A 16470-nucleotide genomic window follows, 5' to 3' on the forward strand; every position below is an offset into this window, starting at 1 on the left:
AAAATTCCCTCTGAGACAAGTACCATGTCACTCTTCCTTGTCCAAGAATCATTACAAAATCCAATCGCCCAGCTGCAACAGCCCACCACATCCACCTCCCACTGATGCTGACCGGAAGTGAATGACTCAGCTCCCCAGGCAAGAAAATATTCAGATCTCAGAGCCTAGAAAATGGTACAGATGAACCGGTTTGCAGAGCAGAAATTGAGACACAGATGTAGAGAACAAACATATGGACACCAAGAGGGGAAAGCGGCAGGGGGTGGGGGTTGTAGTGTGATGAATTGGGCGATTGGGTTTGACATGTATACACTGATGTGTATAAAATGGATGACTAACAAGAAAATAAATAAATAAATAAATGAACATAAAAAAGAAAATTCTCTTCACAAGAAAAAGTATTTGTAACTATGCAGTGTGACGAATGTTAGCTAGACTTATGGTGGTGATTATTTCATAATATATATGAATAACAAATCATTCGGCTTGTATATCTGAATCTTATATAATGTTATATGTCAATTATACCTCACGAAAAACCAATTTTCTTTATTCATTTTATTAAAGATAATTATTCATATAAATATTGTATAAGTAGTTACATTATATTTATATTTTAATATGAATATATCCATTGATGTATATGTTATATATATAATATATATAAAGTATTCTGATTAAAAGTATTTACAAATGTATGAGTCCAAACAATAGGTTTTATTTTGACATAAACCATTTATTACACAGTACTCATAAAATATTAAAGGTAAGAAAAAGCTTAGCACAGTTAATTTCACCAATTATTATATATACAATTATTTAAACCACATTTGAATGCCTAGTTGCCCTTTTTTATGAGAAGTGTATATAGTGTAGGTGTGTCAATTATTCCAATTAATGTTTTATTTTCAAGCATAATCAGATAAACAATGGCTGGAAACATCATTAGCTATTTCAAATTTTAAAAGTGGAGTAAGAATATACATTTTAAAAATTATGAAGTCATTGCTTGAAGAATAAAAAATCATTTCATGAAATCATTTCTTCAGTTCAAATGTATTTTGAAACAACTTGTGTGGGGTCAACCTTCTTCCATTTACCCTAAAGGAAGTCTGTATTCTTTTAGGGTCTTACCCCTCAGGTGTTGTTTTCTATATGCTGCAAACCCAATCAGCTGTTTTCACACCTTCCTGTCTGAAGGTTGTATCCAATCTCAGGAAGTAGGTGTGGCCTCAGGTGAGTCTGATCCTTTAAAAAGCACCTTTGTCCAGAGGTGACTGATTCTCCAAGGTAGACTGTGGGAATGTGCAGCTGCCAAGCTTTGGAGAGTTCTTGTTGACCTTGACCTCCACAGGCTACCAGGACGTCCAGACTTCCTGAGGTGAGACCACTCACAGTAGACTCTGGTAAGCAAGGAATTGATTGCAAATATCTTCATGCCTACTTTCCCTTATGCAAATACTTTTCCTTTACCTCTTGGCCTGCTTGGGTCTTGTCCAAGTAAACAAGTAGTTTTCTTTGTTTTATTTCAATGACATCAATATTTAAAGTATCTGTAACTAGAGCAATTGCAATAAATTGATATTTGTAATATTGTTATTTAATAATTTTTATTTCATTACCTTATGTGGTATTAGATGTTTTTAGGTCTTAAATTTTCCCATTTATATGTATCTATGGAACACATAAAACACCTAAAATGCTGAATGTAATGTAGACATTACATGGTCTTTGTACAGATCAACATGAGTTAAATGTATTGAACTAATTATGATACATTTTTGTAAGGTCTTATTTGCTATCTGTTGAAAGCCTTCTGTTTGCAGTCTAGATTTGAAAAGTATTCAGACTAGATCCAATCACCTGGTAGGGACTTCCAAGAAGTGGCATTGATCATATGAGAAAATATCAGTAACACAGGTCTATGGTCATGCTTCCATCAATTGCATCTCTGGATATTCTAGTGTAGAGAGGAAATTGCTGTGTAAATTATAGTGTTTTTCGGGGGTGGTTGGTTTTAAAAATTGATTTTTACTGATTATCATTGTAGCTTGAACATTCACCAGTTTGAAATGTGAAGGTGCTCTGATGGTCTGAAAAGACTGGGAAAAAATGTTTTCCTGAGCTAGAAATAGCATACTTTTTCCTTGAGAGGAAGAGTTTTGCTATTTAAGTTGGAAGCAAATACTCAACTGTTTATAGTTTTAGGACTCCAAAATTTCAGTCAACATTGATTAAATTGAACAAGCTTAAATTATATGTAAACAATTTTGTCTTTGGAAAAGGGTATCTGTCACTTGGGAGATAGGAGGCATAGAGACCATTAACATAGAGATGAAGTGTGTGCATGTATGGGTACCAGTCATGGAGAGAGAGAGAGAGAAAGAGATTGAGATTCTCTGTGTGCTTCTGCACCAATCAGCTATGAAAAAGAACTCTGGCGTCATCCTGTCTCTTAGCCTTTGCTCTAATATTTAAGCTTTTCCATGTAATTTAGGTATGACTGAGACCATGGCTTATTTTAAACAATAAAGTTGCTAAGTAGTCTCTTCTCTAATTTCATCATTTGTGTTACAGCATGAACCCAATCTGTCTCTATTCACCACTTCTAGGTTTGTACTGTGGGTAAGCAAATAGGTAAATCAGATAGAGTTCAAGCAGACAAGCTTTGTCCAAAGGCTGTTTTTTGTTTTGTTTTGTTTTTCTAATCAGGGTAAAAGAATGATTACTCTTGCTTTTTCTCTTTAATTTCTAGAAACATGGATTCCGAAGGATTCATGCAAGCCTTCCAGAATGAACTCACCTGCTCCATCTGTATGAACTACTTCATAGACCCCGTCACCATAGACTGCGGGCACAGCTTTTGCCGTCCCTGCCTGTACCTCTGCTGGGAGGAAGACCAGACTCCAAAGAGCTGCCCTGAGTGCAGGGGACTATCAGAGAAGCCCGATTTCAAAACCAACATTGTACTCAAGAGGCTGGCTTCCCTCGCCAGACAGGACGCAGCTAAACAAACCCACAGCTCGGAGGCGCAGATCTGCGTGACACACAAAGAAGCCAAAGGACTCTTCTGTGAGGCTGACAAGACCCTGCTCTGTGGCCCCTGCTCTGCGTCCCCAGAGCATGCAGCTCACAACCACCGTCCAGTACAATGGGCTGCTGAGGAATACCGGGTAGGTGATGCTTCTAAGGCAATTAGGAACCTATAGGCTCCTAAATCAGAGAGAAAGATGAGGATGATAATGAAGCTGATGGGGATGGAGATGGTGGAGGTGGGGATGTTTTAGTGTGGGTCCCAAGATAGAAATGTATCATTTCAGTGTTGTTGCCCAATTGTCCAAACATGTGGAAATGCTGCATCCTGGGGCATGTGGCAGCACGAGGCATACTGGCTTCTGATGTGAGCTTGAGGCTTTCTCAGTCAGGTTATATAAACATATGAGTCTCAATTTCTTAGGAAATGGATTCCATCATCTGTAAAGTTCCTCCAGTTTTCTAGGATACATCTCTGTCATTTCTGATATTCAAAATATTAGAATCAGACTAGATTAATGTGGAAAAATCTGATCACTTCAATTTAAATCACGATTACTGGTTTTTCAATGACTCTCTTTGCTCATAATTAAGGGGATGAAATTTACGGTATCATCATCTGTGTCACTAAAGCTTATGGGTATTTTGCAGGAGAAACTTCTAAACAGAATGGACTCTTTATGGAAAATGACACAAGAAATGCAAAACAATCTGAATCTGGAAACTCACAAAACTCAGTCATTAGAGGTAAGGATGAAAATGTTCCTTTTCATTTGTATGAATATTGACATAATTCTAGCTTAGACTTTTAGCCTAGTTTAAGTTCCCAGTTAAAGGACAGTGGTGTCTTCCCTGGAGAGGTAGTGGTTTCAAATGACGTAGCAGTGATCACAAATATACAGGCCAATACAAGGTATTTCAAATATTGCTAGTATATGGGAAAACCAGGGCATGAAAATTATTCATAGTCCAAATTTTGAAGATTTGGATAAACTTTCTCAGATACGGATGATAAGGGAACATTGCACTTAGTGTGGCTCTAAAAGAGAGGAGAGGAATAGAGTAGTACCTAGAGGAAAAATAAAGAATATTTTTTAAACTGTATACTATGGGGTTTACATAATTAAAAAAAAATATTTAGGAAAGTCAGGCAAAGGAACAGAAAAAAAAGAAGATTCAGGTAAGAGACAAAATAAAAAATGGACAAAGAACCCTGAAGAAACCTCCTAGGGAGAGAGCCTGGGACCCCTCGGATGGCTTGATTTAAACAGGGAAAGAAACTAGGACTATAGAGAAAGGATGGGCCGGAAGGACCAGCAAATATTCCAGGTCTTTTGAAATGTGAGGCAGAAAGTTTGTCAAGAACTTTCCCGATGACAGTAAGGAAATAATATTTGACGTTTTCTGTTGAGAATGAGGACGAGTGATTCTTTGAATCCATTATCTCTGCAGAACTATGTGGCCGTAAGAAAGGAGATGATCAAAGTTCAGTATCAGAGGATCCACCTGTTTCTCCAGGAGGAGGAGCAACTCCATCTGGAGGCACTGGAGAAAGAAGCGAAAGAGACTTTCCAACAACTCAGGGAGAGTGAATTCAGAATGACTCAACAGAAAGAGAGTCTGAAAGAAATGTACAGAGAGCTGACTGAGATGTGCCACAAGCCTGATGTGGAGCTGCTCCAGGTGAGAAGGGAGGTTCCATCCTCAGAGACAGAAGTACTATTCTGGGCACCGTTGCCATGACATGGAAATGTTACCTGCATATACTCTTACCTCAGCTAAGGGATGATGTTCCTTGACTCCCATTATCTTATTTGTCCAGTCCCTTATTTCTCACAGCCTGGTAATCTTTGGGAGGTTTTTTTTTTAAATCCTTTTATTAGCTAACATAGGACAAAATTATTTCAGTGTGATCAGGGGGACTCTCCACACAGATTATCCAAAGCCAGCAAAATTCTGTAGCCAGGAAAAGTTAACTTTGTTGGAATAATTTTGAATATATGTTCCCCTAATCTCTTGTCACTCTGTTATCCCATACTTACTGAAGACATTGAGGTTTTGCCCATTGTCTAGAAAAATTTAGAACTGGTAATCAATTTCAATGTATTCTATAATTCATTTTGTATGGTCCCCTGTTTTGCTTTCATTGTTACCATAAATGATGAGATCTCTCCTTGGGAATAGGACAGGGCAATGAGTGACATTGGAGACCTAGATGTTGTTGCATCATAACACAGACTCTTCCTGGCCTTCTTCCTTCTGTAATGCACCCTCACTAAGTCCATCATGTTTTAGTTTAGGTTCTGTTATTAAGATAACCTCTAATTGTTCCTTAGAGAAGAATCAGAGAATAAATACCTTAATGAAAGGAACAAACAAGAATACTAAAGAAGATGCAAAAGGACAGAACTCTGATGATTAACATCATCTTTTTTTTTTCCCCTCACAGGACTTGGGAAATGTATTGGAAAGGTGAGTTTACACTAAAGATTTCTGATTTCTGAGAATGTTTCTGTCTTTTTGATGAAGTAAATGTACAGTCATCCCTTAGTACCATGAGGATTTGGTTCCAGGCCCTCCCCCATGCCTAAATCTGAGGATGTACAATCTCTTATACAAAATGACATAGTATGTACACATAACTTACAAACATTTTCTGGTATCCTTTAAATCATCTCTAGACTACTTCTAACACCTATTATGATGTAAATTAAATGCTATGTAAATAGTTGCCTGGTGTGTGGCATTTTCAAGTTTTACTTTTTGAAATTTCCTGATTTTTTTTCTGAATATTTTCCATTCAGATTTCACAGTTTCAAATAATGATTGAATCCACAGGTGTGGAATCCTAGGAAATGGCAGATGGACTGTACATTTTTTGAGCTATTAACATTGTTTTTGTGGCTATTTTCTATTTTATTTCAAAAGAGTTCCGAAGACCTTCCACTCCTTGGTCTCAGAAGTTTCCTGCTCATTTGGTTGATTTCAAATATACCTAAAAGGCTTCTGACATTCTGGACTTTGTTCCACCTCTCTAGCCTTACCACAATAAAATGTATTGAACGAAATTTTCTAAGTTGCAATACAGGAAGAACCTACCTGAGTGAGTTGGAAGGTGAATAATACTGGAAAGAGGTAGATTCTCTAAGAATGGGAAGAGGGGCTGCTATTTTGTTCCTAGAAGTAGCAGTGACTCAACCTGTTCCATCACTGAAAGCCCCCTTGTAGGCTGGACCTCAGAGGGAATGGCTTCCTGGTGCCCACTGGGAAGTTAGACTTTCGGGACAAGGGCAGCCAGGCTGGAATTGGATTCCCTTGCTGGGCTGACGAGAGCAAAGCTGTCTGGCTCAGTGTACTCTTCCTTTTGGTGACTACTTGCTGACTGAAGTACAAGAGCTTTGCCTGAATTTGTGCTCTCTGTAAAATGCCCAGGATCTTTGCATCACCTGAGATGGAATAGAGCAAGGAAACAAACCTCAAAATTTCTAGAAATAGGGGCTTCCCTGGTGGCGCAGTGGTTGAGAGTCTGCCTGCCAATGCAGGGGACACGGGTTCGAGCCCTGGTCCGGGAAGATCCCACATGCCACGGAGCAACTGGGCCCGTGAGCCACAATTACTGAGCCTGCGCGTCTGGAGCCTGTGCTCCGCAAAAAGAGAGGCCGCGATAGTGAGAGGCCCGCGCACCGCGATGAAGAGTGGCCCCCGCTTGCCATAACTAGAGGAAGCCCTCGCACAGAAACGAAGACCCAACACAGCCATAAATTAAAAAAAAAAAAAAAAAAAAATTTCTAGAAATAGAATAATGACTAAAATGAATGGAGCATTTGAAATTTGATAATTTATATTTTGCAAAAAAGTAAGGTAACATATTTTTTTATCCCAAGAGTGTAGAATATAATGAATGTCCAATTAACCTTAATGGGAGAATTCTGATGAAATATCTTGGATTAAAAACGGCTTCTTTTGAAGATTAGGATTGACATGTATATGCTACTATGTATAAAATAGATAGCTAATGAGAACCAACTGTATAGCACAGGGAACTCTACTCAGTGCTGTGTGGTGACCTAAATGGGAAGGAAATCCAAAAAAGAAGGGATATATATATACATATAGCTGATTCACTTTGCTGTACGGCAGAAACTAACACAATATTGTAAAGCAACTATACTCCAATAAAAAAAAATAATAAACTAAATTAAAAAATGGCTTCTTTTGTAACAGTTGTGTGATTAACCTTTGACCCTGAGGTGTAACTGATATCATTTTTTTACAGGACTGATTTGGTACAGATGCAAAAGCCTCAGCCAGTGAACCCAGAGCTCACTTCCTGGCCTGTCACTGGAATCCTAGACATGCTGAACAACTTCAGAGGTAAGAGTTAGCGCTTTGGTGATCAGGCCTCCATTTCTTTGGTGGTTCTTGGGAAGGAGGCTTCTTTGATTTTATTTTTTCTGACATGAAGTTAGTACATGACTTTCCAAAGTTGTTATATCTTTTCTGCCAATACAGTCATGCTACAAAGAACAAGGCTGAACTTTGCAACCTATATTTTACTGCAAATGCAAAGCAAGATACATATTTTTAGTTACATCTGAAATAGGCGGAGCAAGAAGAGAGCAACTGGATTGATCAGCTAGTTATAAAGAAATAGAATATTTAGTTCTCAGAGTAGCAGTTAATGTTGTATGTTTATTCAGTTTATTTCACTCTTGAAAGGTTATATATGGCATTGCTGGTTTTAATTTGTTCTATATTACAATTGTGTTTATCATGCATTATACAAAGAATATTTCTTATTTCTATAATTACTAACTTTTGACAAAATAGACTACAATTGGCTTAGGCAGAATCATTGTAATGCTGTTACATCAATCTCAAAATAATTGAAAGGTGAGGGATATGTGAACATGGTTAGTCATAACATGCTTTTAGAAGCTTCCAAACTATTCATTGATGGATTTCTATTAACATTTTTGCTTTGAAAACTTGCTAGGTAGAGACTCTAGCCCAACAAATACCCACATAATATCAAAGTGCTCTCTATATATTAAACAGTGTTAAAGACAAAAGACACAAGAAAAGTTTTCTAAAGTAAAGAAAAAAATAAAATTTTACGTGTCCTGAAATAAACTATCAAGAATTTGACATTAAATCAGACTTCACAGAGTTCATGATATGTCTGTATGTTTTTTTCTTTTTCTATATGATTTGAGGTGTTTCTATGGGCTGCAGAGATAGTTATAACTCTTGTTTTTCATAGAAGAGCCAGTCTGAGCTCCCTTTTGTCTTCGTTTTGTATTTCCTTGGAGGAGGGAAAATGAAAAGACTCATTGGGTAGAGAGCTTCTGCCTCTCAGGCCATGGAAATCCCACTTGTTGACCACATTTTTGCTCTTTCTGCAGAGGATAACGTTCTGAGTCAGAAAACGACCATTCACAATGTGAGCCTTTCTGAGGGTGATACAACTGTGATATATGGAGATGACCATCATGGCGTGTCCAGAGAGCTCCAGGGTGCAGAGAGTTTTGTGGCCTGGGGAGCTGTGGCCTTCACCTCCGGGAGGCATTACTGGGAGGTGGATGTGACACACTCCTCGAACTGGATTCTGGGAGTCTGTAAAGATATCTTGACCAGCAATACTGTTATCAGTATTGATTCTGAAGAAGCATTTTTGCTATTTTCTATGAAAGTGAACAATCATTATATTCTGTCCACGAACTCCCCACCCTTAATTCAGTATGTGCAAAGGCCTCTGGGTGGGATTGGAGTGTTTCTGGATTATGACAATGGAACTGTGAGCTTCTATGATGTTTGCAGAGGTTCCCTCATATATAGTTTCTTTCCTTCCTTCTTTTCCTCCCCTCTGAAGCCTTTCCTTTGCCTTAGGTCTCCATGAATAGTCAAGTTCCGTGACCATTTATTAGATGAACTTCTCGTCGGAGGAAGTTACTGTCCTGAAACCTCATGTGAGGCTACAGGATGATACTTGACTGTCTCTGAGCCTATTGTAATTTAATGGAACATAATGATGGTATGTTTATAAAATGGCATAACCATGTTGAATGTATAAATTTGTTAATTAAATGATCTATTAATAAAAACTATTTGTTATGGAGCATTTCTAGAATGTAATCAACAGATATTCGTTTTTTAAAATAATATTTGTATTAAAATAAAAATTATGTATCATAAGGTTCATTTACATTTTAAGCAATGTGTTTTTCTTCCATAGTTGAACCATATTGGGGTAGAAGAATGAAGTGGTATATATCTCAGCCTAGTAAACAAAAGGAATAGCTCAGTTTTTTCTTCAAGTGTGACCTAGTTGGTTGGATCCATGTCTTTGACAGATTTGGTCAAACCCTTTCTCTTTGTCAAACATTTAGACTTTCTCTAAACCCTAGTCATTCAGCACATCACAGCTCATCCACAGCTTTTCCAGAAAGTATTCCCTGACTCCACAGACCAGTGTAGTTCCTCTTATAACACACTCTCTGAGCATATGTCATCTCATCATAATATTCAACAAACTTTCCCCAAATTACTAGATACTTTTTACTACCAGACTGAAAATTCTGAGAGAGTAAGGATGGCCTTTGACTCATTTACTACTATATTCCCACTATCCAATGAAGCACTTAGCACATAACAAAAATAAATATAAGGCAAATGAATGGACAAATACATGAGTGAAAGAGCTAATACGCAGAAAAAGTATTCTATTATCATTAAAATTTCCTAAAATGTAGCTAACATAATACACATAAAATACTAATGAATAATGTCAACCAAAGACAGGAAATTGATTTGCAGATTCACAGCCTGTGAAAATTACATCCTAAAGTTTGAGATATCAAGAGCAATAGAATAATATTGTTTTATACAATCGATTTTGAGATTTCCCTACGATGACCAATATAATCTAAAAGAGATTATTACTTGCTGAGGGGACCTTCAAGATTGCAGAGGAGTAAGACATGGAGATCACCTTCCTCCTCACAAATACATCAAAAATACAACTACATGTGGAACAACTCCTACAGAACACCTACTGAATGCTGGCAGAAGACCTCAGACTTCCCAAAAGGCAAGAAACTCCCCATGTACCTGGGTAGGGCAAAAGAAAAAAGAAAAAACAGAGACAAAAGAATAGGGCTGGGACCTGCATTTCTGGGAGGGAGCTGTGAAGGAGGAAAAGTTTCCATACACTAGGAAGCCCCTTCACTGGCGGAGAGGGGGGATGGCAGGGGGGAAGCTTCAGTGTCACAGAAGAAAGCACAGCAACAGGGGTGCAGAGGGCAAAGCGGAGAGATTCCCGCACAGAGGATCAGTGCCAAACAGCACTCACCAGCCTCAGAGGCTTGTCTGCTCACCCACCGGGGCGGGTGGGGGCTGGGAGCTGAGGCTCTGGCTTCGGAGGTCAGATCCCAGGGAGAGGACTGGGGTTGGCTGTGTGAACACAGCCTGAAGGGGGCTAGTGCGCCACAGCTAGCCAGGAGGGAGTCCGGGAAAAAGTCTGGACCTGCCGAAGAGGCAAGAGACCATTGTTTCAGGGTGCGCGAGGAGAGGGGATTCAGAGCACCACCTAAATGAGCTCCAGAGACTGACGCAAGCTGTGCCTATCAGAGCAGACACCAGAGATGGGCATGAAACACTAAGGTTGCTTCTGCAGCCACCAAGAAGCCTGTGTGCAAGCACAGGTCACTATCCACCCACCACCCGCCCCGGGAGACTGTGCAGCCCGCCACTGCCAGGGTCCCATGATCCAGGGACAAATTCCCCGGGGAGAACACACGGCGCCCCTCAGGCTCTTGCAACGTCATGCTGGCCTCTGCCGCCGCAAGCTCGCCCCGCATTCCATACCCCTCCCTCCTCCCGGCTTGAGTGAGCCAGAGCCCCCTAATCAGCTGCTACTTTAACCCCATCCTGTCTGGGCGGGAACAGATGCCCTCAGGCGGCCTACACACAGAGGCCAAAATTTAAATTTAGGGTCAAAGGCAAAGCTGAACCACAGGAGCTGTGCGAACAAAGAGAAAGGGAAATTTCTCCTAACAGCCTCAGGAGCAGCGGATTAAATCTCCACAGTCAATCTCATGTACCCTGCATCTCTGGAATACCTGAATAGATAATGAATCATCCCAAAATTGAGGTGATGGACTTTGGGAGCAACTGTAGACCTGGGGTATGCTTTCTACATCTAATTTGTTTCTGGTTTTATGTTTATCTTAGTTTAGTATTTAGAGCTTATTAACACTGGTAAATTTGTTTATTGATTTGGATGCTCTCTTCTTTTATTTTATATATAAATATATTTTTTCCCCTTTTTCTCTTTTTGTGAGTGTGTATGTATATGCTTCTTTGTGTGATATTGTCAGTATAGCTTTGCTTTTACCATTTCTCCTGGTTTCTGTCTGCCTTTTTTTCTTTTTTTAAATTTATTTATTTATTTATTTTTATTTTTTTGGCTGTGTTGGGTCTTCGTTTCTGTGTGAGGGCTTTTTCTAGTTACGGCAAGCGGGGGCCGCTCTTCATCACGGCGCGCGGGCCTCTCACTATCGTGGCCTCTCTTGTTGCAGGGCACAGGCTCCAGACGCACAGGCTCAGTAGTTGTGGCTCACGGGCCTAGTTGCTCCGTGGCATGTGGGATCTTCCCAGACCAGGGCTTGAACCCGTGTCCCCTGCATTAGCAGGCAGATTCTCAACCACTTCGCCACCAGGGAAGCCCTGTCTGCCTATTTTTTTTGGATAGTATTTAGTACCTGTTATCACTGGTGGACTGGTTTTCTGGTTTGGCTGCTCTCTTCTTTCTCTCTCTCTTTTTTGTTTTTTCTATTTTTATCACTTTTTTTATTTTTAATAATAATTTTTAAAATTTTTTTATTTTAATAACTTTATTTTAAGTTTTCCTTCTTTCTTTTTTTTTTCTTTCTCCCTTTTCTTCTGAGCCATGTGGCTGACAGGGTCTTGGTGCTCCAGCCGGGTGTCAGGACTGAGACTCTGAGGTGGGAGAGCCGAGCTCAGGACATGGGTCCACCAGAGACCTCTCAGCACCACATAATATCAAACAGTGAAAGCTCTCCTAGAGATCTCCATCTCAACGCTAAGACCCAGATCCACTCAACGACCAGCAAGCTACAGTGCTGGACACCCTATGCCAAACAACTAGCACAACAGGAACACAAACCCACCCATTAGCAGAAAGGCTGCCTAAAATCATAATAAGTTCACAGACACCCCAAAACACACCACTGGAATTGGGCCTGCCCACCAAAAAGACAAGATCCAGCCGCATCCCCCAGAACACAGTCACCAGTCCCCTTCACCAGGAAGCCTACACAACCCACTGAACAAACCTTATCCACTGGGGACAGACACCAAAAACAAGGGAACTATGAACCTGCAGCCTGCAAAAAGGAGACCCCAAACACAGTAAGTTAAGCAAAATGAGAAGACAGAGGAATACACAGCAGATGAAGGAGCAAGGTAAAAATGCACCAGACCAAACAAATGAAGAGGAAATAGGCAGCCTACCAGAAAAAGAATTCAGAGTAATGACAGTAAAGATGATCCAAAATCATGGAAATAGAATGGAGAAAATATAAGAAATGTTTAACAAGGACCTAGAAGAACTAAAGAGCAATCAAACAATAATGAACAACAAAATAAATGAAATTAAAAATTCTCTAGAAGGAACCAATAGCAGAATAACTGAGGCATAAAAATAGATAAGTGACCTGGAAGGTAAAATAGTAGAAGTAACTACCACAGAAAAAAGAAAAAAGAATGAAAAGAATTGAGGACAGCCTCAGAGAACTCTGGGACAATATTAAACACACCAACATTTGAACTATACGGGTCCCAGAAGAAGAAGGGGAAAAAAAAGGGACTGAGAAAATATTTGAAGAGATTATAGTAGAAAACGTCCCTAATATGGGAAAGGAAATAGTCAATCAAGTCCAGGAAGCTCAGAGGGTCTCATACAGGATAAATCCAAGGAGAAGCATGCCAAGACACATATTAATCAAACTATCAAAAATTAAATACAAAGAAAAAATATGAAAAGCAGGAAGGGAAGAACAACAAATAAGATACAAGGGAATCCCCATAAGGTTAACAGCTGATCTTTCAGCAGAAGCTCTACAAGCCAGAAGGGATTGGCAGGAAATATTTAACGTTATGAAAGGGAAAAACCTACAACCAAGATTACTCTAACCATCAAGAATCTCATTCAGGTTTGATGGAAAAACTAAAACCTTTACAGACTAGCAAAAGTTAAGAGAATTCAGCAGCACAAAACCAGCTTTACAACAAATGCTAAAGGAACTTCTCTAGGCAGGAAACACTAGAGAAGGAAAAGACCTACAATAACAAACCCCAAACAATTAAGAAAATGGTAATAGAAACATACATATCAATAATTACCTTAAATGTAAATGGATAAAATGTTCCAACCAAAAGACATAGAGTGGCTGAATGGATACAAAAACAAGACCCATATATATGCTGTCTACAAGAGACCCACTTCAGACCTAGGGACACATACAGACATAAAATGAGGGGATGGAAAAAGATATTCCATGCAAATGGAAATCAAAAGAAAGCTGGGGTAGCAATTCTCATGTAACACAAAATAGACTTTAAAATAAAGACTATTACAGGAGACAAAGAAGGACACTACATAATGATCAAGGGATCAATCCAAGAAGAAGATATAACAATTGTATATATTTATGCACCCAACATAGGAGCACCTCAATACATAAGGTAAATGCTAACAGCCATAATAGGGGAAATCGACAGTAACACAGTCATAGCAGGGAACTTTAACACCCCACTTTCACCAATGGAGCAATCAACCAAAATGAAAATAAATAAGGAAACACAAGCTTTAAATGATACATTAAATGAGATGGACTTAATTGATATTTATAGGACATTCCATCCCAAAACAACAGAATACACTTTCTTCTCAAGTGCTCATGGAACATTCTCCACGATTGATCATATCTTGGGTCACAAATGAAGACTTGGTGAATTTAAGAAAATTGATATTGTGTCAAGTATCTTTTCCAACAACAATGCTATGAGAGTAGATATCAATTACAGGAAAAAATCTGTAAAGAGTACGAACACATGGAGGCTAAACAACAAACTACTAAATAACCAAGAGATCACTGAAGAAATCCAAGAGGAAATCAAAAAATACCTAGAAACAAATGACAATGAAAACATGACCACCCAAAACTATGGGATGCAGCAAAAGCAGTTCTAAGAGGGAAGTTTATAGTAATACAATCCTACATCAAGAAACAAGAAACACCTCAAATAAACAACCTAACCTTAAACCAAAAGCAATTAGAGAAAGAAGAACAAAAAAACCCCAAAGTTAGTAGAAGGAAAGAAATCATAAAGATCAGGTCAGATATAAATGGGAAAACAATGAAGGAAATGATAGCAAAGATCAATAAAGCTAAAAGCTGGTTCTTTGAGAAGATAAACAAAATTGATAAACCATTAGCCAGACTCATCAAGAGAAAGAGGGAGAAGACTCAAATCAATAGAATTGGAAATGAAAAAGGAGAAGTAAGAACTGACACTGCAGAAATATGAAGGATCATGAGAGATTACTACAAGCAACTATATGCCAATAAAATGGACACCCTGGAAGAAATGAACAAATTTTTAGAAAAGCACAACCTTCCAAGACTGAATCAGAAAGAAATAGAAAATATAAACAGACCAATCACAAACATTGGAATTGAAACTGTGATTAAAAATCTTCCAACAAGCAAAAGCCCAGGACCAGATGGCTTCACAGGTGAATTCTATCAAACATTTAGAGAAGAGCTAACACCTATCCTTCTCAAACTCTTCCAAAATATAGCAGAGGGAGGAACACTCCCAAACTCATTCTGCGAGGCCACCATCACCCTGATACCAAAACCAAACAAAGATGTCACAAAAAAAGAAAACTACAGGCCAATATCACTGATGAACATAGTTGCAAAAATCCTCAACAAAATACTAGCAAACAGAATCCAACAGCACATTAAAGGGAACATACACCATCATCAAGTGCGGTTTATCCCAGGAATGCAAGGATTCTTCAATATATGCAAATCAATCAATGTGATACACCATATTAACAAACTGAAGGATAAAAACCATATGATCTTCTCAGTAGATGCAGAAAAAGCTTTCAAAAAAATTCAACAGCCATTTATGATAAAAACACTCCAGAAAGTACACATAGAGGGAACTTACCTCAACATAATAAAGGCCATATATGACAAACCCACAGTCAGCGTCCTTCTCAATGGTGAAAAACTGAAACCATTCCCACTAAGATCAGGAACAATACTAGGTTCCCCACTCTCACCACTATTATTCAACGTAGTTTTGGAAGTTTTAGCCACAGCAATCAGAGAAGAAAAAGAAATAAAAGGAATCCAAATTGGAAAAGAAGAAGTAAAACTGTCACTGTTTGCAGATGACATGATAATATACTTAGAGAATCCTAAATATGCTACCAGAAAACTACTAGAGCTAATCAATGAATTTGGTAAAGTAGCAGGATACAAAATTAATGCATAGAAGTCTCTTGCATTCCTATACACTAATGATGTAATATCTGAAAGAGAAATCAAGGAAACACTCCCATTTACCACTGCAACAAAAAGAATAAAATACCTAGGAATAAACCTACCTAAGGAGACAAAAGATCTGTATGCAGAAAACTATAAGACACTGATGAAAGAAATTAAAGATGACACAAACAGATGGAGAGATATACCATACTCTTGGACTGGAAGAATCAACATTGTGAAAATGACTATACTATCCAAAGCAAGCTACAGATTCAGTGCAATGCCTATCAAACTACCAACAGCATTTTTCACAGAACTAGAACAAAAAACTTTGCAATTTTTATGGAAACAAAAAGACCCTGAAGAGCCAAAGCAATCTTGAGAAAGAAAAACGGAGCTGGAGTAATCAGGCTCCCTGACTTCAGACTATACTACAAAGCCACAATAATCAAGACAGTATGGTACTGGCACAAAAACAGAATTATAGATCAGTGGAACAGGATAGAAAGCCCAGAGATAAACACATGCACATATGGTCACCTTATCTTTGATTAAGGAGGCAAGAATATACAATGGAGAAAAGACAGCCTTTTCAATAAGTGGTGCTGGGAAAACTGGACAGGTATATGTAAAAGAATGAAATTAGAACACTCCCTAATACCATACACAAAAATAAAATCAAAATGGATTAAAGACTTAAATATAAGCCCAGACACTATAAACTTTTAGAGGAAAACATAGGCAGAACAATCTCTGACATAAATCATAGCAAGATCCTTTTTGACCCACGTCCTAGAGAAAGAGAAATAAAAAGAAAAATAAGCAAAGGGGACCTAATGAAACTTAA

At 38.6% G+C, this 16470-nt stretch overlaps 1 protein-coding gene across 1 annotated transcript; it reads left to right on the top strand.

The window, feature by feature from the left end:
- Nucleotides 1–35: 35 nt before the first annotated feature.
- LOC309605134 (tripartite motif-containing protein 64-like) lies at nucleotides 36–10264 on the top strand. The gene is made up of 6 exons (XM_082340546.1): nucleotides 36–3173; nucleotides 3685–3780; nucleotides 4486–4716; nucleotides 5483–5505; nucleotides 7310–7407; nucleotides 8439–10264. Exons 1-6 carry the CDS (start codon nucleotides 2760–2762, stop codon nucleotides 8930–8932), a joined length of 1356 nt encoding a protein of 451 aa, XP_082196672.1. The 5' UTR covers nucleotides 36–2759; the 3' UTR covers nucleotides 8933–10264.
- Nucleotides 10265–16470: the final 6206 nt, after the last annotated feature.

This window comes from Balaenoptera borealis (genome assembly GCF_965194805.1).
Source record: "Balaenoptera borealis genome assembly, chromosome: 11".
Taxonomy (NCBI): Eukaryota; Metazoa; Chordata; class Mammalia; order Artiodactyla; family Balaenopteridae; genus Balaenoptera; species Balaenoptera borealis.